At 44.9% G+C, this 27,708-nt stretch overlaps 1 protein-coding gene across 1 annotated transcript; it reads right to left on the bottom strand.

Annotated features, from left to right (window-relative positions):
• Positions 1-223: 223 nt before the first annotated feature.
• Positions 224-26,706, bottom strand: MAP6 (microtubule associated protein 6; the record flags this gene model as incomplete). Its single annotated transcript, XM_081327849.1, has 4 exons — positions 224-758; positions 12,672-12,871; positions 14,489-14,702; positions 25,910-26,706. 4 exons carry the CDS (start codon positions 26,704-26,706, stop codon positions 665-667), a joined length of 1,305 nt encoding a protein of 434 aa, XP_081183975.1. The 3' UTR covers positions 224-664.
• Between the last annotated feature and the right edge of the window lie 1,002 nt (positions 26,707-27,708).

The following is a 27,708-nucleotide window of genomic DNA, read 5'->3' as shown; positions in this document are numbered from 1 at the left end:
TTTTGTAACGTGGTGATTACAAAAACTGGATTCCAGGTGTGGCCTTACTAAGCCTTTATACAGAGGGGCTAATACTTAATAATAATAAGTTGGAAGGGACCTTGGAGGTCATCTAGTCCAACCCCCTGCTAAGGCAGGAAACCCTATACAATTTCAGACAAATGGCTGTCCAGTCTCTTCTTAAAAACTTCCAGTGTTGGAGCAATTCACCGCTTCTGGAGGCAGGTGGTTCCACTGGTTAGTTGTTCTAACTGTCAGGAAGTTTCTCCTTAGTTCCAGGTTGCGTGATTTCGATTCCACGCCTCTTGTTTGTACAACCCAGGATTGTATTAGCTTTTTCGGCTGCTGCTTGCACGTCATTGGCTCATAGTCAAGTGATCGTCCACTAGGACTCTTTAAGATCCCTCTCACAGCTACTTTTTTTTCAGCCAGGTTTCACCTAATCTGTATTTATATCTTTGGTTTTTCTTGCCTAAGTGAAAACCCTTGCTTTTCTCTAAAAACCTTCCTAGCCATGTTTATTGCAGATAAACGGACGGAAAGCAACTGGACATATGCATCCTCCAGAAATGATGCTCAAGACCACCAAACATCTCACCAACCATTTATTGATTTTAAAAAAAAAATCAAACAAGCTTTCACAAGCAGGCCCCAAAAGGTTGTTTTAATCTCTGCTCAGGTCTGAGCCTCCATAGGACATTCTTGTTGTAAAGTACTCGGATTCCTTAGCTGTAGCATCAGTGGTTTTATCAGGGGGCCTGGAAATAAGAAATTTTAAAAAAAATGGGGTGAGAAAAGAAAAAAAATAGAAAAGTAGAATAGCGTCTTCCCCCATAAGGTTAGTAAAAAAAACCCTATTATTTGGCAATCAAGCTACAGCCACCAGCACGCTTTTGCCCTAATGTGGTATTCAATAAAAATAATTACTATCTTGATTTGTGCAAATTCTGTGCAACTTGTTGGCACTTGCTTAGATTCTAGGAACAAGAACAAAAAACAGTTTTCATTGGTACTTGGCCCTTTGTCTGGCTGGATTCACCCAACCCACACACGTTGCTTCCTGAAGGAGCCTATTTTTTTTAACGTTTGCACGAACAACTTGATGAATCATCCTTATGGGGGGGAAAAACAAAAAAACACACCTGGATTAAGCATGTTGGATGAACGCAACCGCCAAAAACCAGGCTTCAGATTCAGAAGATTCCCTACTAACTATCGCTATGAATGCGTTTGGTAGTTATTATCATATAGGTTTTTTTTTTAAAAAATAAAAATAAAAGCTTAACATTACTATAATTCAGTCTGCAGTTGTAAAGTGTTGGGTTCTTTACTATTAGAGTTGGACATACGGTGGAGTTAGCTGAGATTCTGAAACTGCAGCCTAAAGTTTCACTGACATGGATGGAGAGGGGGGAGGGGAAATCACCAAATTTGCATATAGTCATGCAAATTTTCAAAGCAATTCTGATTGGTTGCAGAGCTGGACTTGGAATACTGGGTTTCTCAACATTAGCAACTTAAAGATGTTTTACAATCAGAATTGAGCTGGAAGGGACCTTGGAGATGAATAGAATAGAATAGAATAGAATAGAATAGAATAGAATAGAATAGAATAGAATAGAATAGAATAGAATAGAATAGAATAGAATAGAATAGAATAGAATAGAATAGAAAATATGGAATGGAATGGAATGGAATGGAATGGAATGGAATGGAATAGAATAGAATAGAATAGAATAGAATAGAATAGAATAGAATAGAATAGAATAGAATAGAATAGAATAGAATAGAATAGAATAGAATAGAATAGAATAGAATAGAATAGAAAATATGGAATAGAATAGAATGATAGAATAGAATAATAAAATACAGAATAGAATAGAATAGAATAGAATAGAATAGAATAGAATAGAATAGAATAGAATAGAATAGAATAGAATAGAATAGAATAGAATAGAAAATATGGAATGGAATGGATGAATAGAATAGAATAGAATAGAATAGAATAGAATAGAATAGAATAGAATAGAATAGAATAGAATAGAATAGAATAGAATAGAATAGAATAGAATACAGTAGAATAGAATAGAATAGAATAGAAAATATGGAATGGAATGGAATGGAATGGAATGGAATGGAATGGAATGGAATAGAATAGAATAGAATGGAATAGAATAGAATAGAATAGAATAGAATAGAATAGAATAGAATAGAATAGAATAGAATAGAATAGAATAGAATAGAATAGAATAGAATAGAATAGAATAGAATAGAATAGAATAGAATAGAAATACAGAGAAGCTTGTAATGTTTTAATTTAATTACTGGATCGGTATAGGGCCCTCAGCTTACAACCGGTCTATCCACATTTTCCGCCAGCCATACAACATCCAAGTTGGCTTACCTGTTGCGCAAGAATAGAATAGAATAGAATAGAATAGAATAGAATAGAATGGAATGGAATGGAATGGAATGGAATGGAATAGAATAGAATAGAATAGAATAGAATAGAATAGAATAGAATAGAATAGAATAGAATAGAATAGAATAGAATAGAATAGAAAATATGAAATGGAAGGGATGAATAGAATAGAATAGAATAGAATAGAATAGAATAGAATAGAATAGAATAGAATAGAATAGAATAGAATAGAATAGAATAGAATAGAATAGAATAGAATAGAATAGAATAGAATAGAATAGAATAGAAATACAGAGAAGCTTGTAATGTTTTAATTGTTTTTATGTTTTATGAGGTACGCTGACAAAGTCACTTGTTGACGTGGGCAACTGTGGAAGTCAAATCAAGTAGAATCAAATCAAATCCAAAAAATAAAAAGAGGATTGCTTAGCGGGTTGCACAAATGTTGCCGGCAGCTTTTGTAGTTGAGGATGTTGTGTGAACATATTTATTTATTCATATCCCGCCTTTATTAATTTTTATAAACAACTGGTTTATTGACAATTAGATAGAATGGATTATAGAAAGAAAAAGTGGTAACCAAAGAGTAAGAGGCAAATTTATAACTGTACAGGGAGTCCTTGATTTACAACAGTTCGTTTAGTGACCCAAGTTAGAACAGCCCTTACGACCGTTGCAGCATCCCCACGGTCAGGTGATCAAAATTCAAAGGCTTGGCAACTGACTCGTATTTATGACGGTCGCAGTGATTTCCTGGGGTCACGTGATTTCCTTTTGCAACCTTCTGAGAAGCAAAGACAATGGGGGAAGCCAGATTCACTTAACAACCGTGTTGCTGACTTAACTGCAGTGAGTCCCTTAACAAGTGGGACAAGTCATTGAACGGGGCAAAATTCACTTAACAAATGTCTCACTTGACAACATAAAATTTTGGGCTCAATTTAGTCGTTGAGGACTACCGGTACTCATAATTGCTGTAAAAAAGATCAGAATCTTATGGTTTTTTTTTCTTTTATAATGATGATGATGATGATGATGATGAAAGGGACCTTGGAGGTCATCTAGTCCAACCCCCTGCTCAGGCAGGAAACCCTATACCATTTCAGACAATTTGGTTCTTTTACCATTTTTCCTTTCTGATGTCTTTAGTTGTCTGATTCCTCTTTTTTCTCTCATTCCATAAAATATGGTGTAGAATAGAATAGAATATGGAATAGTGTGTGTGTGTGTGTGTGTGTATTCTATATATAAAATGTGTGTGAATACAGGCCATACGTTTCAACATTAGCTGAAGGAAGTTCATCTCGGTTTCTATGGTTGAAGATCCCTTTCACCCTCAAGGTGGATCGATAAGAATCCAGCACAGAGAAGGATATTTTTACGTTGTTTTATGGATGTGGGATGAGATTGGGTTCGTTCCGTATGTGTGCAAAATCAACCACCTGTTCATTCAGCAGTCTTTCTCGCTTCCTGCAGCGTGAAAATTGTTCCAGTCAATCAGTATGTCTCCACCTTGGCAACTTGACGATGGGTGGACTTCAAGTCCCAGAATTCCCCAGGGTACAAAAGTCTGGGAGTTCGTTTGTTCATTGATTCATCCCATTCTTCTTAACAACCTCCAGTGATGGAGCACCCGCAATTTCTGGAACAGCTTGCCTTCAGAAATCATGGGCACTCCAGGTTTTCAAGAAGAAACCAGACAGCCACTTGTCTGAGATGGTATAGGTTCTCCTGCTTGAGCAGGGGGCTGGACTAGAAGACCTCTAAGGTCCCTTCCAGCTCTGTTCTATTCTATTGTACTCCATATTCTGTTCTACTCTACTATATTCTTTTCTACTCTATATTCTATTCTATTCCATATTCTATTCTGTTCTATATTGTTTTATTCTATTCTATTCTATTCTATTCTATTGTACTCTATACTCTATTCACTATTCTATTCTACTTTATTCCATATTCTATTCTATTCTAAATTCTGTTCTACTCCATATTCTATTCTGTTCTACATTCTGTTCTATTCTACTCTGTACTGTTCCATATTCTATTCTATTCCATTGTTCTATATTCTATTATATTCTACTTTATAGTCTATAGTCTATAGTCTATAGTCTATATTCCATATTCTATTCTATTCTACTCTAATTCTATTCTATTCTATTTTCTATTCTGTTCTCTATTGTTCTATTCTATTCTATTGTACTTTATACTTTATTCCATATTCTATTCTATTCTATTTTATTCCATTCCATTCTATTCCACCCTGTAAATCTACAGTATTCTATTGTAATTTATACTCTATTCCATATTCTATTCTATTCTATTCTATTCCATATTTTCTATTCTATTCTATTCTATTCTATTCTATTCTATTCTATTCCATATTTTTTATTCTATTCTATTCTATTCCATATTTTCTATTCTATTCTATTCTATTCTATTCTATTCTATTCTATTCTATTCTATTCTATTCTATTCTATTCTATTCTATTCTAATTAATTCTTATTTCTATTCTATTCTATTCTATTCTATTCTATTCTATTCTATTCTATTCTATTCCATATTCTATTCTGTTCTCTATTGTTCTATTCTATTCTATTTTACTTTATACTCTATTCCATATTCTATTCTATTTTATTCCATTCCATTCTATTCCACCCTGTAAATCTATTCTATTGTAATTTATACTCTATTCTATATTCTATTCTATTCTATTCTATTCTATTCTATTCTATTCTATTCTATTCTATTCTATTCTATTCTAATTCTAATTCTAATTCTAATTCTAATTCTAATCCTATCCTATCCTATTATTTTCTATTCTATTCTATTCATTCATTTTTATAGCTGCCCAACTCAACCAAATGACTCTGGGCAGCTCACAATTCTAAAGTTGAAGTCCATCAATCTTCAAGTTCCCCAAGCTGGAAAAAAGTACCCTAGGTTATATTGTACTCCTAGGCAAGTGTGTAACATTGTAGCCCCTTCTAATCAAAACGTTATTGGCCATGATTGATTTGACTAAAAAGAGGATGATTCATTTACCAACTGTTCACATGTTCGATCACTTCCGAAGTTTTCAGTTTTGGGAATCCTGCATTAAAAGGCCACCGAATCGAGCCAGTTTGGTCTAGTGGTTAAGGCAGCAGGCTACAAAGCAGGCGATGGTGAGTTCTAGTTCTGACTTGGACATGAAAGCCAGCCGGATGACTTTAGACCAATCACCAGGAGACGGTGAGTTCTAGTTCTGCCTTACGCATGAAAGCCCGCCGGATGACTTTGGGCCAATCACCAGGAGACGGTGAGTTCTAGTTCTGCCTTGGGCATAAAAGCCAGCTGGATGACTTTGGGCCAATCACCAGGAGACGGTGAGTTCTAGTTCTGCCTTGGGCATAAAAGCCCACTGGATGACTTTGGGCCAATCATCAGGAGATTGTGAATTCTAGTTCTGTCTTAGCCATGAAAGCCAGCTGGGTGACCCTGGGCCAATCATCAGGAGATTGTGAATTCTAGTTCTGTCTTAGCCATGAAAGCCAGCTGGGTGACCCTGGGCCAATCCCTCTTTCTCTCAGCCAAACCCACCTCACAGGGTTGTTGTGAGGAAAACAGGAGGAGGAAGGAGTATATTGTGCATGTTTGCCACCTTGAGTTACTTGTAAAGTAATAAAGGCAGGATACAAATCAAGTAAATAAGCATATACCGCTCCCCATCTCACCATCTGAGACCGACCCTTCTGGATCCGTCTCCCAGGGTTAGGATTCCCAGATGCTTAATGGAGCCCCCCCACACACACACACACCCGTTTCTTAACACAAACACTGCAGATGTGAGCAAAGCAGGTGATTGTGGCGTTTATTTCAATCTCTTTCTTTGCACAAAGTCAAAGAGGATGGAATATCTACAAAGCCGTGGAAAGGGATTTTTTTTAGCACCGTCTCGCGAAAGGGGGGTGGAACATCCAGTACAGTACGAGAAACGAAATACAGAGATGATGTACAAACAGGGAAGCAACCAAAGGCCTACGGAGATTCGAAAAGGAACATGAGAAGCCAGCAAGCCAAGATTTTATAGAAGGAATGCAGAGGAATTACAAGACAACAATCTTCTTTTTTACAAAACAAAAAGAAGAAGAATCATCCAGTTGATTGACGGCATTCGTTTCCCACTGGTGCCCAACAGGTATCCAAAAACCAGAGGAAATTAGGGAAGGACTTCATTTCCTTCAGAACTGAATGCATTTCAACATTTTACAACCAAGAGTTGAAACAAAACTTGTCTTTTTATATCGCAGTTCTCACAACGTTGCAGGGCAGACAAGATACTTGCGTTTGTCGAAATCGTGTTGTAGACATTCGTGGGAATTTTAATGTACAAAGGTGTCTTAAAAGTACATGGTTTGAGTAAATTATCAGTCAGACAAAATGGACAATTGGAGCAACACGTAGCAATCATGCACTCAACTGTGAGCAAAATTTTCTCTTTCTTTTTTTGTAATTGATTTTTTTTTCAACTCTGATTTACAAAAAAATAAAAAATAGAAGCAACTAAACTTTGACAAATTTGTCTCCATTCCGCATTGCAACTCTGAGTGGAATCTTGGGACTGTTAATCTAAATTCATCTGCTGGGCACCAATTTGGAAATGATGCTCTAGAGCAGAAGATTTCAAATTTGGCCACTTAGGATGTGTGGACTTCAACTCCCAGAATTCCCCAGCCAGCATGGGTGGACTTCAACTCCCAGAGTTCCTTAGCCAATATGTATAGACTTCAATTCCCAGAATTCCCCAGCCAGGATATATGTACTTCAATTCCCAGCACCTCCCAGCTGGAGGATTCTGGGAGTTGAAGTCCACACGTCTCAAAATGGCCACGTTTGAGAAACTACCGCTCTAAAGAGAATGTAACATTAGCATAGAACATAAAAACCAGACAGTTTATGCCTGGAATTAAAAGAGACACTTGGGTGTTAACCAGCAAAGTGAAAACACTTGTAGATGACTGCTGCTTCCTTTTATATCCATAAGAAAGGGGATGTTTCGTGGCTGTGCAGCTTACACAAAAGATCAGAAAGCGATTACATTTTATTTAACTCACATCGATAGAAGAGAATGTTTTTTTTTTTAGCTCAGGATTAAACTGTGGGGTCCTGGATGCTTTCCGAGCTTGCAGACGTTTCATTACCCAGCTAGCTAACATCATCAGTGCTAGAAGGGAGTGAGTGGGGTTTATAAAGAGAGAACAAACCTCACTCCCTTGCAGCATTGATGGTGTTAGCTAGCTGGGTAATGAAACGTCTGCAACAAAACAAGCCAGATCAGAGAACAACCAAGAACTCTGCATTTAACGAATACATCCAAATGGAGAAATATTCTCTCTTTCCCACCACCCCCTTCCACAATCTTGCCTTGACAGACAGCTTTTCCCCTTCTGAAAACTGTCAAAAATCTCTTCAGACTGCCTAGGCTGCTTCGGATCGACAAGGAATATTCCTCGGGATCGTGTTGTGGATGTGCAAGGCACCCACAAAACCTGCAGGCTGCTTTAAGGGGGTGCGACCTCAGGATGCTTGCCTATTTTTCTCCTCCTAACCTAGGGATCTTCAAACTCGGCCTTTTTATGACTCATGGACTTCAACTCCCAGAATTCTTCAACCAGCATGCCTGGCTGAGGAATTCTGGGACTTGAAGTCCATGAGTCATAAAAGGGCTGAGTTTGAAGACCCCTGTAACCTAACCCACAGTCTAACCAACCACCATCTCCTACAGATCTTGGTTTCCATACAAATAATCCAGCTAGGGCAAGGCCATGCCAATTTCCGACGGTGTCTACCGGAGCCGTTTTGTTTTTTCCAGAAGAAATTCGGAATTTTCAGAGGAAAAGATTGGGGTCCTGACCGACAACAGCGATCCAATGTGCCCTTAACGGGAATGTCTTTGCGCCTCAAAGAGCAGCAGGACAGTTGACACGCACAAAAGCGCGCCTTTGACACATACAGGGGGTCCTCGACTTACAGCAATTTATTTCGTGACCGTTCAAACTTACAACGGCCCTGAAAAAAAAAGTGAGTTGCATTTACAACCACTACCTCATCCTCGGGGGACTCGTGATCACAATTCAGACGCTCGGCAACTGACTCGTATTTACGACGGTCGCAGTGACCCGGGGTCACGTGCCATCATCCCCTTTTGCGGCTTTCCGACAAGCAAAGTCAAGGGGGACTTTCTTGATTGGCAGTTTCTTTGAATGTATAAGCCAGTTAGGGCAGGGGTCCCCAACCGTGGCCACTTGCAGACTTCAACTCCCAGAATTCCCTAGCCGGCTGGGGAATTCTGGGAGTTGAAGTCCGCAAGTCTTAAAGTGGCCACGGTTGGGGACCCCTGAGTTAGGGGAACAGACAGACAATCTGTTTCCCATTCTGGGCCAACTTTTTCCAAGCTGTCAATCAAGCACTTTCCAGGCTGTTTTTTCCCCTGGCAAATTGGAAATAAGCGCGGCTGGAGCAAACTTAATAAAATCTTTTCCTTTTTTCTTGCAGGTGTTGAAAAGATCTGCCGTTATTTCTATATCAATTCGGGCAGGCCTTGACGGACGTTTCGTCTAGTGACCGTTCAAAATTACAACAGCACTGGAGAAAATGGACTCATGACCGTTTTTCTGCACTTACGACCGTTGTTGCAGCCTCCCCGTGGTCACGGGATCAAAATTCAGAAGCTCGGCACCTGACTCGTATTTATGACGGTCACGGCGTCCCCGGGGAGGGGTTTCACGTGATTCCCTTTTGCGACCTTCTGACAAGCAGTCAACGGGGGATGCTGGAGGCACTTAACAACACCTGCAGGGATTCACTTAAGAACTGGGGCAAGAAAGGGCGTAGAAACGGGGCAAAGCTTACTTAACAGCTGTCTCGCTTAGCGACAGCCGTGGTCATAAGTCGAGGACAACCTGTAGATATCATTTCAACGTCCACTCCCCAAATTGGTCTTGCTGGATTATACAGGGACACAAAATCCACCATCCTAGGATAAAATTTGCATTTGGCGTGCAGCAACCATCATCATATCGGCATTTTCTTTTAAAAAAAATTTTTTTTGGGTTAAAGTCAAACTGGTATTTGAGTGTTTTTCCTAAATTCCTCCAGACACCCTGGAGTTTAAAAACCTCACCCTCTTCCCAACCCACCCCCCCACCCCCCTTTCCTGACTTACACACAATTTTGGCTAATAACTTCACACCCTACATTTCTAGCACAACTAGGCTTAGAAATAACATCGTTAAAGGAGTTAAACCTACTTTATAAGTGGAAAGCATTCCAGCACAGGCCGCAGCAGAGGCAGCATCACACACAAAACGCTACAATTTTTTTTTGCATTTTTTTTTCAGGAATAGAGCCAACCACGTTGGTTACCCATATATCATACAACTGCACCCCATCCCCATCCCATCGCCCGCCCCCCATCACAGGTGCTTCCCCACCCCTTAAATAATAATGTCTCATAGCCTGGAAATTCTAGCAAACAGTTATTTCTGCTTATTTCTCCAATGTCCCTGGCCAATATTTCTACTTACTTTTCGTACGTCGTCGTTTTTTTTTTTTAAATCATGCTCTAGAAATAACCCTTATAATTAATTAACTGAAGGTCTTTTCTTAAATATAGTATCTCTGGAGCATTAAAGTCTTGCCTTCCTCTCCAATCTTCCTTTTTCCTTTGGGTTGGGTGTAGTTTCCAAATCTAATTGGCGATTTGGGGGGGGCCAATGAAATGTCACGGCTGCTTTTAGGATGTTTAGAATAGAATAGAAGCTGGAAGGGACCTTGGAGGTCTTCTAGTCCAGCCCCCTGTTCAAGCAAGAGAACCCATCATACCACAGTCTGCCAAGGAACCGTTTCAAACTTTTTTTTTAAAAAAAAAAGCACCAGGAAACGTGGCAGCTTTTGCTTGCAAAGGAGGAGAAGAGGGAAATAATTTTTTTCCTACGCTTTCCTACTCTTCTTTTTTTTTTTAATCCAAAACAGGCAAGTCTAATTTTTCCCAGTTGCAGTTGGCAGGTTTCTCATCTTTCCCCCCCTCTCCAAAAGAGATTAAATCAACCTCTTCTATGTTAAATGATGATGCGTATATAACTGATAAAATAAAGATTATCGCTCCTGGATGCGAATATAAGGGGCGGGAAAAAAGACAGGTCATTTTTTTAACAGTCTCTGCCCTGTCAAGATGGGTGACTTTAAAGTCCCTGCAGTTCCTCCTACGTGTAATATTTAAGTTTCAGAGCAGACAGGCCAAGAGTTTTTCAATAGGCAACCCGTGGGGTCCCTGCCACCCCTGGACTTCTGAAAGCGGGTTCATGAGCGCCTTCACAAAATGGGCGCCAGGGATATTTTTTTCCCCACGGGCTAAACCGGCAACCTGATGGGCATCCTCACTCACGCTAGGCCAGGTTGCAAGGAGGGAGAGTTAAGAGGCCTATAATGTCGGCTTCCTATTTCATTTGTTTTCAATAAAAAAAAAATCTCTGCCCTGGATCACACAATGCCGAGAGCAGAGAGATTGGTGGAAAAATCTTAATTTCCTCATCCAATGTCCCTTTTTTTTTTTTGAAAAAGAAAAACTGGGCTGAATCGGGGAAAATGAATCAACCAGGACAACTGACCGATCCGTTTGGATGGATCTATTCTTCTTGAAGGCATATGCATGAGAGAGAGGGGGGGAAAAAGGGAATAACAGAATAGCAGAGCTGGAAGGGACCTTGGAGGTCATCTAGTCCAACCCCCTGCTCAAGCAGGAAACCCTGGTGTTGTTTATTGATTTTGCGATTTGGTTAATACAGGAAGTCCTCGATTTTCAAATGGCTGTCCAATCTCTTTGCGATGCCGATCTCAGCACATCTGGATCCGCACCGTTACCTTCCATCTGCTCTCTCGGAGACTGACCCAGCATTTAAACTGAAAAGTGTTAAAGGTTACGTGGGGTCAGGCACGTGTGAACGGGCAGGGAAGGATTTGCACAAGCAAGCATGTAACGTGCGGATCAGGACTGATTTGGTTTATTCAAACTGTTAGGAAAAAATAAATAAATCATGAGCCGCTTCACCCAGATGTTCATGAATGCCAGGGGCCAGTCGCTTACGTTGCCTTGGGAATCTTACTTATAATAATAAAGTTGGAAGGGACCTTGGGAGGTCACCTAGTCCAACCCCCTGCTCAGGCAGGAAACCCTGGTGTTATTTATTGATTTTGCGATTTCTTTTTAATACAGGGGAGTCCTCGATTTTTCAACGGTTCATTTGGAAAAAGGGACTGACGGCCAACTTTCACAACTTATGACCAGTTTTCACACGGCCGTTGCAGCGTCCCCGCAGTCCCGTGATCAAAATTCAGGCGCCTGGCAGCTGACTCGCATTTAACGACGGTTGCCGTGTCCCGAGATCTCCTTTTACGACCGTAGGACAAGCAAAAGCAACGGTGGAAGCCAGGCTCACTTAAGAGCGGGGTTAACGACTTAACAAGTGCAGTGATTCAGTTAACGACTGCGGCCAAAAAGGTCGCAAAACGGGGTCAAAACCCACTGAACACCTGCCTCGCTTAAGCCACGTAATTTTTGGGCTGGGTTGGGATCGTTAAGTTGAGGACTACCTGTATTGCCTACTTTGTGTTGTAGATATTATATTGTGCATGGTACTGTCAGGCTGTCATACCAGCTCAAATAATAATAATAATTGCTAAGGATTGTTTTTCAGCACTTTCCCCAGCCTTGGAAAGGCTAATTTGATTTTAAGAGAGCTGGAAAAAAAATTTAATACCCCATTTTGCTCCCTTTTGAAAAACACCTGCCTCTTCCCCCCCCCCAACAATCCTTTCTGCCTATAACCCAACCAGCTTCATGAGTTTTAGAAGCAAAGATGCCACCCAATTTGTTTAATAAATTTAGGATGAAGAAACCTCCAGCTCTGCTCCCATTTTTCTGCTAAAACCGTCGTGCACAGGTAGAGAAATGTACTATTCCTTGCTCATTAAAGGAGACTTTTAATCTCCTTAAAAACCCAACTGAACGAGCTTCTAATACAGCCAGAGCATACGCTGATTAGAAGTCTCTAATTAATTTTGTGGCGAGGGAGGGAGGGAGGGAGGGAGGGAGGGAGGAAGGAAGGAAGGAAGGAAGGAAGGAAGGAAGGAAGGAAGGAAGGAAGGAAGGAAGGAAGGAGAAATAAACAGAGACACAGGAAAAACAGCCAAGTAACTGCAGTGAATTACTCTTTAGCTTCGGCCAACTTATTGTTAATTTCTTTACTTTTCTCCTTGTCCTCGACCGGCGTCGTTCCGCTGGCTGTTGCCGTGGTTTTCTTCTTGGATGCCCGGCTGGATGCCACCTGCTTATCTTTGGGTTTTTTCAGAGGCTTATGGCTTGCGGTCGTCTTTTTTGGCTTAGAAGGCTTAGGACTGGGCTTCTCCACCTGGTCGGAACCAACAAGTCCATCCGGGTGAAGGACGGTCACGACAGACAAAGGGAAGGGAGGGAAAGTGGGGAAAAAGTGAATTTAGATAAGAGAATTGAAGGCAACAGACGTGCCCGGAGGAGGCAGGAAACACTACGGTGATACAAGGCAGCAAGTAAGCAAAGTCTCCCTATACATTAATGAGTATTCAGGAGAGATGAGAATGGCGGAGGGAAGTAATCAGACAGATGAAAAGAATAAGCTGGATAAATAATCTCTCTCCATTTTCCTAAACCGCAAAGGCTCATTTAGCGTCGAGCCCTTTGTATCTCAGATTCCAATCTTTCAGCAGCACCATTCACAGACAGGGCCATGTGGATACACATCAAAAGCAGTGCGCTGGCAGCCACAACCACACCATGCAAACAGCCCAGAGTGTTCCCCGTGGCATGCTGTCTTACTCTCTTGCAATCCCTCTCTCTCCAATCACTCCATTCTATGAGGCGGGTGGAGAAAAAGACCCCATGGTGTGCTGCCTTACTCTCTTGCAATCCCTTTCCAATCACTCCATTCTATGAGGTGGGTGGAGAAAAAGACCCCATGGTGTGCTGCCTTACTCTCTTGCAATCCCTTTCCAATCACTCCATTCTATGAGGCGGGTGGAGAAAAAGACCCCATGGTGTGCTGCCTTACTCTCTTGCAATCCCTTTCTCTCCAATCACTCCATTCTATGAGGCCTGTGGAGGAAAAGACGCCATGGTGTGCTGCCTTACTCTCTTGCAATCCCTTTCTCTCCAATCATTCCATTCTATGAGGCCTGTGGAGGAAAAGACCCCATGGTGTGCTGCCTTACTCTCTTGCAATCCCTTTCTCTCCAATCACTCCATTCTATGAGGCGGGTGGAGAAAAAGACCCCATGGTGTGCTGCCTTACTCTCTTGCAATCCCTTTCTCTCCAATCACTCCATTCTATGAGGCGGGTGGAGAAAAAGACCCCATGGTGTGCTGCCTTACTCTCTTGCGATCCCTTTCTCTCCAATCACTCCATTCTATGAGGCGGGTGGAGAAAAAGACCCCATGGTGTGCTGCCTTACTCTCTTGCGATCCCTTTCTCTCCAATCACTCCATTCTATGAGGCGGGTGGAGAAAAAGACCCCATGGTGTGCTGCCTTACTCTCTTGCAATCCCTTTCTCTCCAATCACTGCATTCTATGAGGCGGGTGGAGAAAAAGACCCCATGGTGTGCTGCCTTACTCTCTTGCGATCCCTTTCTCTCCAATCACTCCATTCTATGAGGCGGGTGGAGAAAAAGACCCCATGGTGTGCTGCCTTACTCTCTTGCAATCCCTTTCTCTCCAATCACTCCATTCTATGAGGCGGGTGGAGAAAAAGACCCCATGGTGTGCTGCTTTACTCTCTTGTGATCCCTTTCTCTCCATTCTATAAGGATTGGAGAGAGAGAGAAAAAACTATTTCACGGTGTCACAATGACTGCCTTGCCCCTTTTTGATGTGTGCTGCTACACTGCATGTCAAAGGGGCAGCATCTACAACCTGGGTCTCAAAGCAAGCTATGACCTCCCGCAGAGGGTTGAATGCCAATGATCGTCTCCATGCCTTCCTTCTTCCTTCCTTACCTTTAGAGATTCTTTCTGCGGTTCACTATAGAGGGTGCGTATCCTTCGGTGCTCCAGGAATTTGTTATCTGGCGGGCCAGGCTTTGCTCCCTCGGCAGTGAACTGGGTACTGTAGCTTGTCTGGTGCATCATTTTGTCCTCTGGAGGCTCATACTGAGACTTGGCTTTGATAGCTCTCACCGGCTTGATGTCCGTCCACGGTCGAAATTCATTTCTGGGGGAGCAGAAAAGCGGAAAGAGAACAGGAAAAATAATAACCGCCACCACAATACAGGTAGCCCTAGACCAGTGGTAGGCAACCTTGGCTCTTTTATGACTTGTGGACTTCAACTCCCAGAATTCCTGAGCCAGCCATGCTGAAGGGAAAGGGACAGGTTTCCAAGCTGAGCCATGCTGGCTCAGGAATTCTGGGAGTTGAAGTCCACCAGTCATGAAGGGGCCATAGTTCCCCCATGCTGGCTCAGGAATTCTGGGAGTTGAAGTCCACGAGTCATAAAAGAGCCAAGGTTGCCTACCCCTGGTCTAGACTCACAACCATTTGTTTAGTGACCATTCAAACTTACAATGGTACTGAAATAAGGGACTTAGGACCGGTTTTCACACCATTGCAGCATCCCCACAGTCACGTGATCAAATTGTGGGTGTTTAGCAACTGACACATACCATGTTCCCCCAAAAGTAAGGCCTACACCAACAATAAGCTTTAGCTAGATTTTGGGGGGTGGGCCTAATATAAGTCCTATCCCAAAAATAAGCCCTAGTTTTGGGGCGAGGCACAGACCTAAAAATCAAGCTACAGCGGGGGGGTGGGGTGTGTGGATCTGCCCCACCCGCCCCGCACCCATTCAGCTTGCAGGCAGGCCACTCCTGGCCAACCCACTTCTTCTCCCGAGGCCTCTTCTGCAGCCAGGCCTGCATTTCTCAGTCACAGGCCTTTCCACAAGGCCTCTGCAGCCAAGCTATGGGTTCAACCCGTAGCTCGGTTCTGCAAGATCTCTGCAGCTGAGCACCAAGCTACAGATTGAATCCATAGCTCAGTACTCGGCTGCTTCGGCCTTCCGGAAAGGCCTGGCTGCAAAATGCAGGCCCGAATGCAGCTGCAGAACTTTGGCCCCAGAAGAAGTGGACCGGCTGGGTGGGGCTGTCGGTGCCGGAGGTGAGGTAAGGCCTAACCCCAAAATAGAACCTGGTGCCTCTTTTGGAGGCAAAAAAAAAAAAAGACCCGGTCTTATTTTCGGGGAAACATGGTAATTATGACACTTGCAGTGTCTTAAGAGTTTTGTGATCAATTGTAACCTTCCCAGCTGGCCAAAATTGAACAGCCCTCCCTCAACATCATCTATCTCCAATCTATAACATGGTCCTTTCTCCAGTTCCAAGAAGGCCCCACACCCATTTGCACCACTCAGGTGACCCTGAGGACACAGGTAAGCCTCCAAGTGGCCTCAACGACTCTCTAAAAGAATGCAAATGACCAGTTTTTCCGCAAGGAGTATAAATCCTTCCATTCTCCACCATCCACTCAGAGCAGAAGCAGCTTCTCGGATGAGAAGCGAAACATCTGATCATCTTTGTTGCTCGAGACTCTAGAAAGAGTGCAGAGAAGAGCAACAAAGATGATCAGGGGGCTGGAGGCTAAACGATAAAAAGAACGGTTGCTGGAATTGGGGATGTCCAGTTTAACGAAGAGAAGGACTGGAGGGGTGACAGGATAGCAGTCTTCCAGTATCTCAGGGGCTGCCCCAAAGAAGAGGGAGTCAAGCTATTCTCCAAAGCGCCTGAAGGCAGGACGAGAAGCAACGGATGGAAACCAATCAAGGAGAGAAGCAACCTGGAACTAAGGAGAAATTTCCTGACAGTGAGAACAATTAACCAGTGGAACAACTTGCCTCCAGAAGTTGTGAATGCTCCAACACTGGAGGTTTTTAAGAAGAGATTGGACAGCCATTTGCCTGCAATGCTACAGGGTTTTCTGTCCGAGCAGGGATTTAGACTAGATGACCTCCAAGGTCCCTTCCAACTCTGGGATTCTGCAACCACCCAGCCTTGAAAAATTTAGTGTTTTTTTCTTTCAAATTTAGCATTTTTTTTTCCTTCCCCAACCAGAGAAAAAAAGGCCTCCAACTTATCTTGAGAATTTCTCCCACTTCAGAAGCAGCCTCTGTATATTTTCTTGTTGGTTTAGAGTGATGAAGTCACTCTTCATAATTCTCCTCCCATTTACCAGCATCCCTTTTGCAGCTCCGTTGCATCAGACTGCAATTCCCCCAGGCTTTGCATGGTTCAAAGCCAAAGCTGCAAACATTTTTTTCGTGTGTGTGTGTGTGTGTGTGTGTGTGTGTGCGTGTGTGTGTGTGTGACGGGCTCCTGTGAGTTCTTTTACAGGTAGTCCTCAACATATGCCTGTAACTGAGGTGATTAGAGTAGTTACGTGGTGATGGTCATTAACTGGGTCACCCTGCCTGATTTTATGACCTTTTGGCAGCGAGCATTAAGGGAATACTACCCTTATTAAGCAAATATGGTTATTGGCCCAAAGTCACCCAGCCAGCTTTTATGGCTAAGGCAGGACTAGAACTCACTGTCTCCTGGTGATTGGCCCAAAGTCTCCCATCTCACTTTCACAGCTAAGGCAGGACTAGAACTCACCATCTCCTGGTGATTGGCCCAAAGTCACCCAACTGGCTTTCATGCCTAAGGCGGGACTAGAACTCACCATCTCCTGGTGATTGGCCCAAAGTCACGCATCTCACTTTCATGGCTAAGGCGGGACTAGAACTCACCATCTCCTGGTGATTGGCCCAAAGTCACCCAGCCGGCTTTCATGCCTAAGGCGGGACTAGAACTCACCGTCTCCTGGTGATTGGCCCAAAGTCACGCATCTCAGTTTCATGGCTAAGGCGGGACTAGAACTCACCATCTCCTGGTGATTGGCCCAAAGTCACCCAACCGGCTTTCATGCCTAAGGCGGGACTAGAACTCACCGTCTCCTGGTGATTGGCCCAAAGTCACGTATCTCAGTTTCATGCCTAAGGCGGGACTAGAACTCACCATCTCCTGGTGATTGGCCCAAAGTCACCCAACCGGCTGTCATGCCTAAGGCGGGACTAGAACTCACCATCTCCTGGTGATTGGCCCAAAGTCACCCAACCGGCTTTCATGCCTAAGGCGGGACTAGAACTCACCATCTCCTGGTGATTGGCCCAAAGTCACGCATCTCAGTTTCATGGCTAAGGCAGGACTAGAACTCACCATCTCCTGGTGATTGGCCTAAACTAAATCACTCAGCCACTTTCATACCTAAAGCAGGACTTGAACTCAAGATTTCCCGCTTTCTAGCCTGCTGCCTTTAACCACTAGATCAAACTGACTCTTTTTACCGGAAACTGGAAATAAACGTTGGAAACCAGCAAAAAAAAAAAAAAATCCTGAAAGTCATAGTCACAATTGCAGGATGCAGCAAACAGCGATAAATGTGAGCTGGTTGCCAAGCACCCAAAAAATGCGATCATGTGCAGAAAAACCTCTTAGTCCCAAACAAAGAGGAATGTGAACACACAGACAAAAATAAAAGGGCAATTCTACACAAATTATAATTTGTGTTAACCTGGACCAAAAAAAAATAAAAATCTGAAACCCGGTTATATTTTTTGTTTCAGACTAACATATTTTTTTATTCTGAAGCACAGATCAGTCTGTGGATCACTACCGGTCCACGGCCGGTCGGGAACCGGTCCATACAAGGGACTGGTTGAGTGTGCGCAACTCCATTGGTGTGTGTCTGGAATGAAGTTGTGCATGTGAAACCGTCCCATCCCTCCCGCTGCCTCCATTGCCCCCCCCCCCGCCTCCCACCAGTCCATGGATTGGGGACCGCAGTTCTAAGGCTTAAGTTTTATGAACTACAGCTGTTTTTTCCAGATGCATGAGGGAACTAACTACAGCTGTGTTTCTCAACTTCGGCAACTTAAAAGATATGTGGACTTCAATTCCCAGAATGAGCTGGGGAATTCTGGGAGTTGAAGTCCAAAGGTCTTAAAGTCACCAAAGTTGAGAAATACAGTCAGACAGAAGGAAGAGTTGGAAAGAATTGGAAAATGCAATTCCACTAAACCACAAAGCGCAGATTCACAGGGTAAGGGACAATCACACCCAGCTTAGAGGAACTCCTTCTCGCCCCTTACATAAAATCCCAAGAACGCTTCTTCACACCAGTGACATAAAATAAAATCAGCTTTTCAATTTGTTGTCTTTCCCTGTCCTTTTCGGATGAACCACAGGATCGTAAAAGTCACTTCTGGATCAAAACTTCTAGCTGTATTTGAAGGTGCCACAGATATTCACAAGGATTGCTGGATTCCACATGATCCAGATCTGGTTACAAAGATATCTGTCTGTCTGTCTATCTATCATCTGTTACCTATCATCCATCCATCCGTTACCTATCATCCATCTATCTATCTATCTATCTATCTATCTATCTATCTATCTATCTATCTATCTATCTATCTAGTATCTCTATCATCTGTCTGCCTGCCTGCCTGTCTCCCTCTCTCTCATCTGTCTGTCTGTCTATCCATCATCTATCTATCTATCTATCTATCTATCTATCTATCTATCTATCTATCTATCTATCTATCTATCTATCTAATCTATCTATCTATCCATCCATCTTTCCTATCTATCTATCTATCTATCTATCTATCTATCTATCTATCTATCTATCTATCTATCTATCTATCTAGTATCTCTATCATCTGTCTGCCTGCCTGCCTGTCTCCCTCTCTCTCATCTGTCTGTCTGTCTATCCATCATCTATCTATCTATCTATCTATCTATCTATCTATCTATCTATCTATCTATCTATCTATCTATCTAATCTATCTATCTATCCATCCATCTTTCCTATCTATCTATCTATCTATCTATCTATCTATCTATCTATCTATCTATCTATCTATCTATCTATCTATCATGTTATATCTATCATCTATCTATATCTATCTATCTATCATATCTATCTATCATCTATTTATCTATATCTATCATGTTATATCTATCATCTATTTATCTATATCTATCTATGTCACCTATCATGCATCTATCGTTATATTTATCTATCTATCCTATCTATCCTATCATCTATCTATCTATCTATCTATCTATCTATCTATCTATCTATCTATCTATCTATCTATCTATCTATCTATCTATTTATCTATCTATCTATGTTACCTATCATGCATCTATCTATCTATCTATCTATCTATCTATCTATCTATCTATCTATCTATCTATCTATCTATCTATCTATCTATCTATCTATCTATCTATCTAATCGGTCTGATTTGTACCCCTCCTTTATTATTTTTACAAATAACTCAAGGTGGCAAACGTACCCACAATTTCCCCCTCCTATTTTACCCACAACAACAACAACCCTGTGAGGTGAGTTGGTCTGAGAGGGAGGGAGGGAGGGACTTTGCCCAAAGACACCCTTTAAATTTTGTGAATTTTATCCAAACAGTCTCAATTTAAATTTCTGGACCATGCGAATCTCAACTTGCCCAAGACACAAACAGGGTTGCCCAGGATTTCTCGCCAAAGGTCCGATAAATAAAATTCTCAAGCAAACTTTTAACTTCATTCCTGCGTTACCCAGCTTTGAGCATTAAGCAGGAGGCCTTATCGCACCCTTCGGTTTGCTGCTAGCAGTTTTCCCTAAGCGGTATAGGAAAAACCTCTGGAATTACAGCCGGCGTGCAGTTGCACATTCTGAATGGATCTCCTTGCACAACCCTAGCCAGGTCATCCATTTAATCTGCACAGCTACATGCGTGGAGAAATACATGCTACGTGGTGGAATTTCATGGCAACCCAAGCCTCACTTTTCCTAAAAGGCAGTGTTTATCGTGACCAACTTGGAATACTGCACCTCCAGTTTCCCCTCCTCTTATCTTAATTTCTACCCTGGTTTGTTTGGAAAAGATGGAAAGAGGCCGGCAGGCAGAGAAACCTAGTTTAGTTTAACGAAGAGAAGGGCGAGGGGGGGACAGGATAGCAGCCTTCCAATATCTCAGGGGCTGCCCCAAAGAAGAGGGAGTCAAGCTATTCTCCAAAGCCCCTGAAAGCAGAACAAGAAGCAACGGATGGAAACGAATCAAGGAGAGAAGCAACCTAGAACTAAGGAGAAATTTCCTGAAAGTGGGAACAATTAACCAGTGAAACAACCTGCCTCCAGAAGCGGTGAATGCTCCAACACTGTAGACCCTAGAAAAATGTGCAGAGAAGAGCAGCTAAGGTGATCACAAGTCTGGAGGTTCAACTGCATGATGAACGGCTAAGGGAGCTTGATCTGTCCAGCCTATCAAAGAGAAGAATTAGGGGGGACATGATAGCAATCTTCCAATATTTGAGGGGCCACCACAAAGAAGAGGGGGGTCCACCTATTCTCCAAAGCGCCCGAAGGGAGGACGAGAAGCAACGGATGGAAACTAATCAACCCGGAACTAAGGAGAAACTTCCTGACGTTGAGAACAATTAACCAGTGGAACAGCTTGCCACCAGAAGTTGTGGGTTCTCCAACACCGGAGGTTTTTAAGAAGAGATTTGACAACCATTGGTCTGAAATGGTGTAGGGCAGGGTTCCCCAACTTCCGGACCGCGGCCTGTCGGAAAGCGGGCCGCGCAAGCGATGGGCAAAGCGCATGCGGGCACGAAGCTCCACTCACTTAACAAAGGTTTCACTTAGCAACATAAATTTGGGGGTCAGTTGTGGCCGTAAGGCGAGGACTAGCTGTACATGCCAGTTGCCAAGTGCTCAAATTTTGATCAGGTGAGCAAGGGGCTTCTCAATGGCCATTCAGCGGAAAGGCTAGTTGTAGGTCACTTTTTCAGCGCTATCAGAACTTGGAATGAAGGAATCGATGGTTTTCCCCTGTCCAGACTTTACCTGACTGGGCCTTAGTGGGGTTGCGTATTTTTGCGTGTTGCAGGCAACAGTACCTTTGCTGCTACATCTCTGCTCCTTTTGGGAGATTTCCTGAGTCATGCCCATCGTGGATATTTCTGCCAACACAGCAGTAAGAAGGGTTACAGAAATGGAAGAGAAGGCTGACCAGTGGGATTTAGAATACAGTAGAATTACAGAGCTGGAAGGGATACTGGAGGTCTTCTAGTCCAACCCCCTGCTCAATTAGGAAACCCTATACCACGGGTCGGCAACCTGCGGCTCCCAGTCGCCCGGTGCGCGTGCACGTCTCCGAACGGGAGGAGGTGTGCGCGCACCACTCCGAACGGGAGGAGGTGCGCGCGCACCACTCCAAAGGTTTGGAGAGCTGCGCGCGCACCTCTCTCGGACCTCCGCCCGAACACCCGTTTGGAGACCTGCTGGTGTTCGGGCGGAGGTGCGGTTTGGAGACCTGCTGGTGCCGGTTTAGAAAGCTGCCGCGGCCCGCAGCAGCTTTCTAAACCGGCACCAGCAGGTCTCCAAACCGCTGTTCGGGCGGAGCTGCGCGTGCACCTCTCCAAAGGTTTGGAGAGCTGCGCGCGCACACAGCTCTCCAAACCTTTGGAGAGGTGCGCGCGCAGCTCCGCTCGAACACCCGTGTCGAGACCTGCTGGTGTTCGGGCGGAGGTGCGGTTTGGAGACCTGCTGGTGCCGGTTTTGCGGCAGCTTTCTAAACCAGCACCAGCAGGTCTCCAAACCGCTGTTTGGGCGGAGGTCGGGCGGCAGTTTGGAGGTCCCGGGGGTGGCTCCGGCGACGCCCAGGCTGAAGGCGGCGCCGCAACCCAGCGCCCGTCACCACGGAGACCCGGCGCCGCTGGCGTGCAGGTGCGTCCACATAAAAAAAAAGTGGAAGCGCGTGCGTGTATCCACGCACGCGCATGCGCAAAAAAACATTTTTCGCATGCGCAAAACATTTTGTTTTATGCGCATGCACATGCGTGGATGCACGCGCGCGGCTCCCACTTTTTTTATGTGTGATGGAACCGGTTCCCAGTGGCTCTTTTGCTTTTTCAGGTTGCCGACCCCTGCCCTATACCATTCCAGGCAAATGGCTATCCAGTCTCTTCTTAAAAACCTCCAGTGTTGGAGCATTCACAACTAGATTTCTGCCTGCCGGCCTCTTTCCATCTTTTCCAAACAAACTAGGGTAGAAATTAAGAGGGGAAACGAAGAAGCTCTCTCTTTGAGGGGGATGGACGGTGCAGAAATGTAAATAAATGAATAAAATTTGTCTGAAATGATATAGGTTTTCCTGCCTGAGCAGGGGGTTGGACTAGAAGACCTCCAAGGTCCCTTCCAACTCTATTATTATTATTGTTGTTGTTGTTGTTGCTGCTGCTGCTGCTACTATTATTATTATTACAGAAATACAGGTAGTCCTCAACTTACGACCACAATTGACCCCAAAATTTCTGTTCAGTGAGACAGCTGTTAAACGAGTTTTACCCATTTTGCAATCTTTCTTGTCAAAGTTGTTAAGTGAAAAGCTGCAGTTGTTAAGTTAATAACATGGTTGTTAAGTGAAGCCAAGCGTCCCCACTGACTTTGCTTGTGTCAGGAGGTCGCAGAAGGGGATCACGTAACTCTGGGACGCTGCAACCGTCATAAAGACGAGTCAGGGAGCAAGCACCTACATTTGGTTCACAGGACCGTGGGGATGCTGCAACGTTCGCAAGTGTGAAAAAAAAGTCATAAATTCATTTTTCCCCAGTGCCGTTGTTAACTTTGCACGGTCGCTAAATGAATAATTGTTGTAAGCTGAGGACCTGTAAAATAAAGCAAGAGGCACACCCAAGTAGTCTTGCATTCCAGGCTAGAGTTCTCACAACTCACTTAACCAGATAAGCCTTACTGGAAACTCTGCCAACCTAGACCTTACTAAGGTTAAAAGGTGTCATTGCAGGAATGCAAGTCCTAACTAACTTGCTGCCGGAACCACCCAATTTTATTGGTGCCCTGACTTCAGCAGCCATTACATTATTCCAGAGTATGGAACATTCTTTTCCAAACACTGATTGGCTACACTGGGCAAGCCACACCTTCTGCTGCTTGCCTAGCCAATGGCGAAATTGGCTAGGCAAGCAGCAGAAGGTATGGCTTGCCCAGTGTAGCCATATTTTAATTTAATTTTAATTTAATTTTTAATTTATTTAATTTATTTATTAATTAAATTTTAATTTAATTAATCAGTGTTTGGAAAAGAATGTTCCATACTCTGGAATAATGTAAAGCAGTGCTTCTCAACCTTGAAGATGGGTGTCGACTTCAACTCTGGAAAGAGTGCAGAGAAGAGCAACAAAAATGATCAGGGGGCTGGAGGCTAAAACATAGAAGGAACGGTTGCTGGAATTGGGGATGTCCAGTTTAATGGAGAGAAGGACCAGGGGTGACATGATAGCAGCCTTCCAATCTCTCAGGGGCTGCCCCAAAGAAGAGGCAGTCAAGCTATTCTCCAGAGCGCCTGAAGGCAGGACAAGAAGCCACGGATGGAAACTAGTCAAGGAGACAAGCAACCTGGAATTAAGGAGAAACTTCCTGACAGTTGGAACAATTAACCAGTGGAACAACCTGCCTCCAGAAGTGGTGAATGCTCCAACACTGGAAGTCTTTAAGAGACTGGACAGCCATTTGTCTGAAATGGTAGAGGGTTTCCTGCCTGAGCAGGGGGTTGGGACTAGATGACCTCCAAGGTCCTTTCCAACGTATTTTGATGATGATGATGATGATGGCACTGCAAAAATGTGAGGGTTTTGGAAAACTCAACTGCCTTTTTATGGGAAGCTTGCTTGCCATGGTCAATCTTGTTTTCAGGCTTGGAAAGTCTTCAACTTAAAAAGATTTCCCAGTCACTCCAACTGGTTAAAACTGGGAAATTTGGCTTTTTTTGGGGAGTCTGGGACACCGACACATTTGGGGTTGACTTTAGCGATTGCTGGACAAGCTCCAAATCCAATCAGCCAGCCAGCGTAACAAAACAAAAAAAAGGAAAGGGATGCACATTTTAATATCTATTAAGAAATCCTGCAATTCGGCAAAAGCACAGGTTTAGGTGGATATGGGGATGGGAGACCACTAGGGGGAAAAAAAAAACTCCTCCCAATAATATTTAGCTGATGGGATTGACTTTAGTGCTTGCTGGACAAGCTCCAAATCCAATCAGCAGCCAGCGTTAAAAAAAAAAGGAAAGGGATGCACATTTTAATATCTATTAAGAAATCCTGCAATTCTGCAAAAGCACAGGTGGTTGCTGAATTACAACGGTCCAAAAAACTCAAGCTGGTGGCTTGGTGCCTGCATTGCAATCTCCTTTTTCAATATGTATTTATAGGGGTTTTTTTGTTTTTGTTTTTATCAACCCTAAAAAAACCATCCCAGCTGAATTAAAATCACTCCAGATATCTAACCAGGTTTCCATGCTGGATCCTCTGGAAATGCAGAGTTCTTCAGCCCAATTTGCTAAATCACTGTTGGCTACAAGAGAATTTGAAGCAGACACCTCCCTATCAACCCTGGACAATTAAACTGAGATATCATGACAATGACAATAACGACAACAATGACAATGACAACAATAACAAAACAACAACAACAACAACAATAACAATAACAATAATAATAATAATAATAATAATAATAATAATAATAATAATAATAATAGAGTTGGAAGGGACCTTGGAGGTCTTCTAGTCCAACCCCCTGCTCAGGCAGGAAGCCCTATACCAGGGGTTTTCAAACTTGGCCCTTTTATGACTTGAGGACTTCAACTCCCAGAATTCCTCAGCCAGCATGGCTCAGCTTGGAAACTCCCTTTCCCCTCAGCATGGCTGGCTGAGGAATTCTGGGAGTTGAAGTCCACAAGTCATAAAAGGGCCAAGCTTGAAATCCCCTGCCCTGGCCTAGACCATTTCAGACAAACGGTTGTCCATACAGACAATCCTCAATTTAACGACCCCAGCTGAAGCCAACATTTCTAAGCGAGGCATGTGTTCAATGAATTTCGCCCCACGATACAACCTTTCTTGCCCACGGTCGTTACAAGCGAATCCCTGCTGCTGTTTTAAGCGATTAACACGGTTGTTAAGTGAAACCGGTTTCCCCCCCCCCTTGACTTTGGCTTGTCCGATGGTCGCCAAAGGGGATCAAGTGACCTCAGGAGACCCCCACCCCACCCCGCACCCGTCACCGGTAAAAGGCCAGTTGCCAAGCGTCTGAATTTTTGACCAGGTGAACACCAGAGTGCTGCGACGGTCGTAAAGTGTGAAAACGGTCCTTAAATGGGTGGTTTTCAGTAGATCGAGCCCCGGGGTGCCAGATCTGCAAAAGGAGACAGCCTCCTTCCATAGGGATGAAACTCAAGGCATCTCTTAAGAAGCCCACCATGCATTTTTTTTGGGGGGGGGGGCGGTCCTCACCTGTAAGAGGAAGTGGACACCTTGGCTGTGGCTTCCTGCTTGATCTGCCGGTTGAGGGCGTCCACCACGGCTCGTCCTTTCCCGCCCTCCTGGCTCCCCGAAGGTCCCGGCTGCGGGTGGGGGGCCTGAGCCTGTTCTTCAGGCAGGTGGGCCCTCTTTTGGGTCTTGGTTAACCTGTCTTCGGAGGCGGGCTTGGCCCCCGCGGCCTCCTCTTTCCTTCGCTCCAGCCGATCGGGGCCTATCTGAGAGCGGCTTCGTCTTTCCCAGCTGCTGGACCGTTCCTTGGCTCCTTTGTCCAGCTCGGCCACGGCCGGGATGGCCATCTGCTTGGGGATCCAGGGGTGGTCCCCTCTCTTGGGGATGGGCCAAGGGCGGAAGTCCTTCTGGTACTGGCTCTGCTTCTCAAACGGCTGGTCCGAGGGGTGGTACTCACTCTTGGGCTTGCAGCTGGGCTCCGGCCGCTGGAATTTCCAGGCCTTGAAATCGTGTCGCATCACCGAGTCCTCCGAGGCTGGGTCTTTGGCCGGGGTTCCCGGGGGAACAGCCGGCCCGGGGTCCACGCCCGAGGCAGGCCTGGCGTGGCCATCCGAGTCACCGCCAAGGGCAGCCGGCGGCTGGGTGTCGACGGCCGAGGTCAAAGGGCGGGCCGGCTGCTGCTGGAAGACCACCTGCGTGCCGGGCAGCTCGGTGGCTTCGGAGTACTTGGTGAAGACCACGGGCACGGCGATGTCGGCTTTGTCTAGCTGGTTCCAGAAGCGCGCAATGCAGCACGCCCGGCTGATGCACGGCCAAGCCATCTCGGCCGTGGGGTCCTGCCCACGCTCCCCCGCCACGGTCCAGCCTGCTCACTCCCCCCCTCTAGACAATGAAGCCCCCCCCTCTCCCCAGGACCCGCTGCCCAAAGACCCCCCTCCCCTCCTCCACTGGCTCCAGACACCCCCACCCCCTTCTTGGGCAAGCCTAAAACCCTTCCCCAAATGCAAGATGCAGAGGATGCTCCGGACAGAAGGCAAAGCACAAAGACCCCCCCCTCCCAAAGAAGACCCCCAATTAAGGGGATGCTGATTGCACCCCCTCCATCAGGCTAGGGAAGAAGCAGGAGGGAGGGGCAGGCAGGCAAGCAGACACCCCCACCCCGCTTCTCTCTAAAGCCTGCAGAGGATCAAAGGGGAGCAAGGGAAGGGGGAGATATATAGATATAGATATATATCTCCCACCCCCCAAAATAAGGCCGATGCCCAACGAGGCGCAGCCCCTGCAGAAGCCAAAGGCGGTCTGGGCGGCGGGGGCTGCGGCAGAGAAAGCGGCCCCACCCAGGCGGGATGTCGAAGAGGAGGAGTGGGGGGGGGGGCGAGCACCTGCCGCCGCCAGCACGCAGGCGCAAGACGGTCGGAGTGGGGCGGGGATGTTGCGGGAGGAGGGGGGAGGAAATCCCCCTTTAACCCTTCTCTGCCCGGCCGGCCGAAGGATGCTCTCCGCCTGGGCTGAGGATGCTGGGCCCGGGAATCGGATCCTCCGGCTTCGTCTTTGGCTTTGGCAAGCCTTCGCAAGGAGACAGTCCTCAGTGAGGAGCGGCTCTCCGCTCAAGGCGACGGGCTTTCCCTTTCCACCACCACCCCCCTCCCGCGGTCCCCGGGAGGGGGAAAAAGGGCCGGTCCACTCAGGCGAAGGAAAAAGGGGGTGGCTGGGTGGGTCAGACTGGACCGTACCATTCCAGTCGGCAGGGTTAGGGTGGGGGGGGGAGGGCGAGGAGGGTTCAGAGCGGACCGTGGCACTTTGCATCTGCATTGGGGGGGGGG

Source organism: Vipera berus (genome assembly GCF_964194415.1).
Source record: "Vipera berus genome assembly, chromosome: 4".
NCBI classification, from domain to species: Eukaryota; Metazoa; Chordata; class Lepidosauria; order Squamata; family Viperidae; genus Vipera; species Vipera berus.
This window is presented reverse-complemented; position numbering and strand designations above follow the sequence as displayed.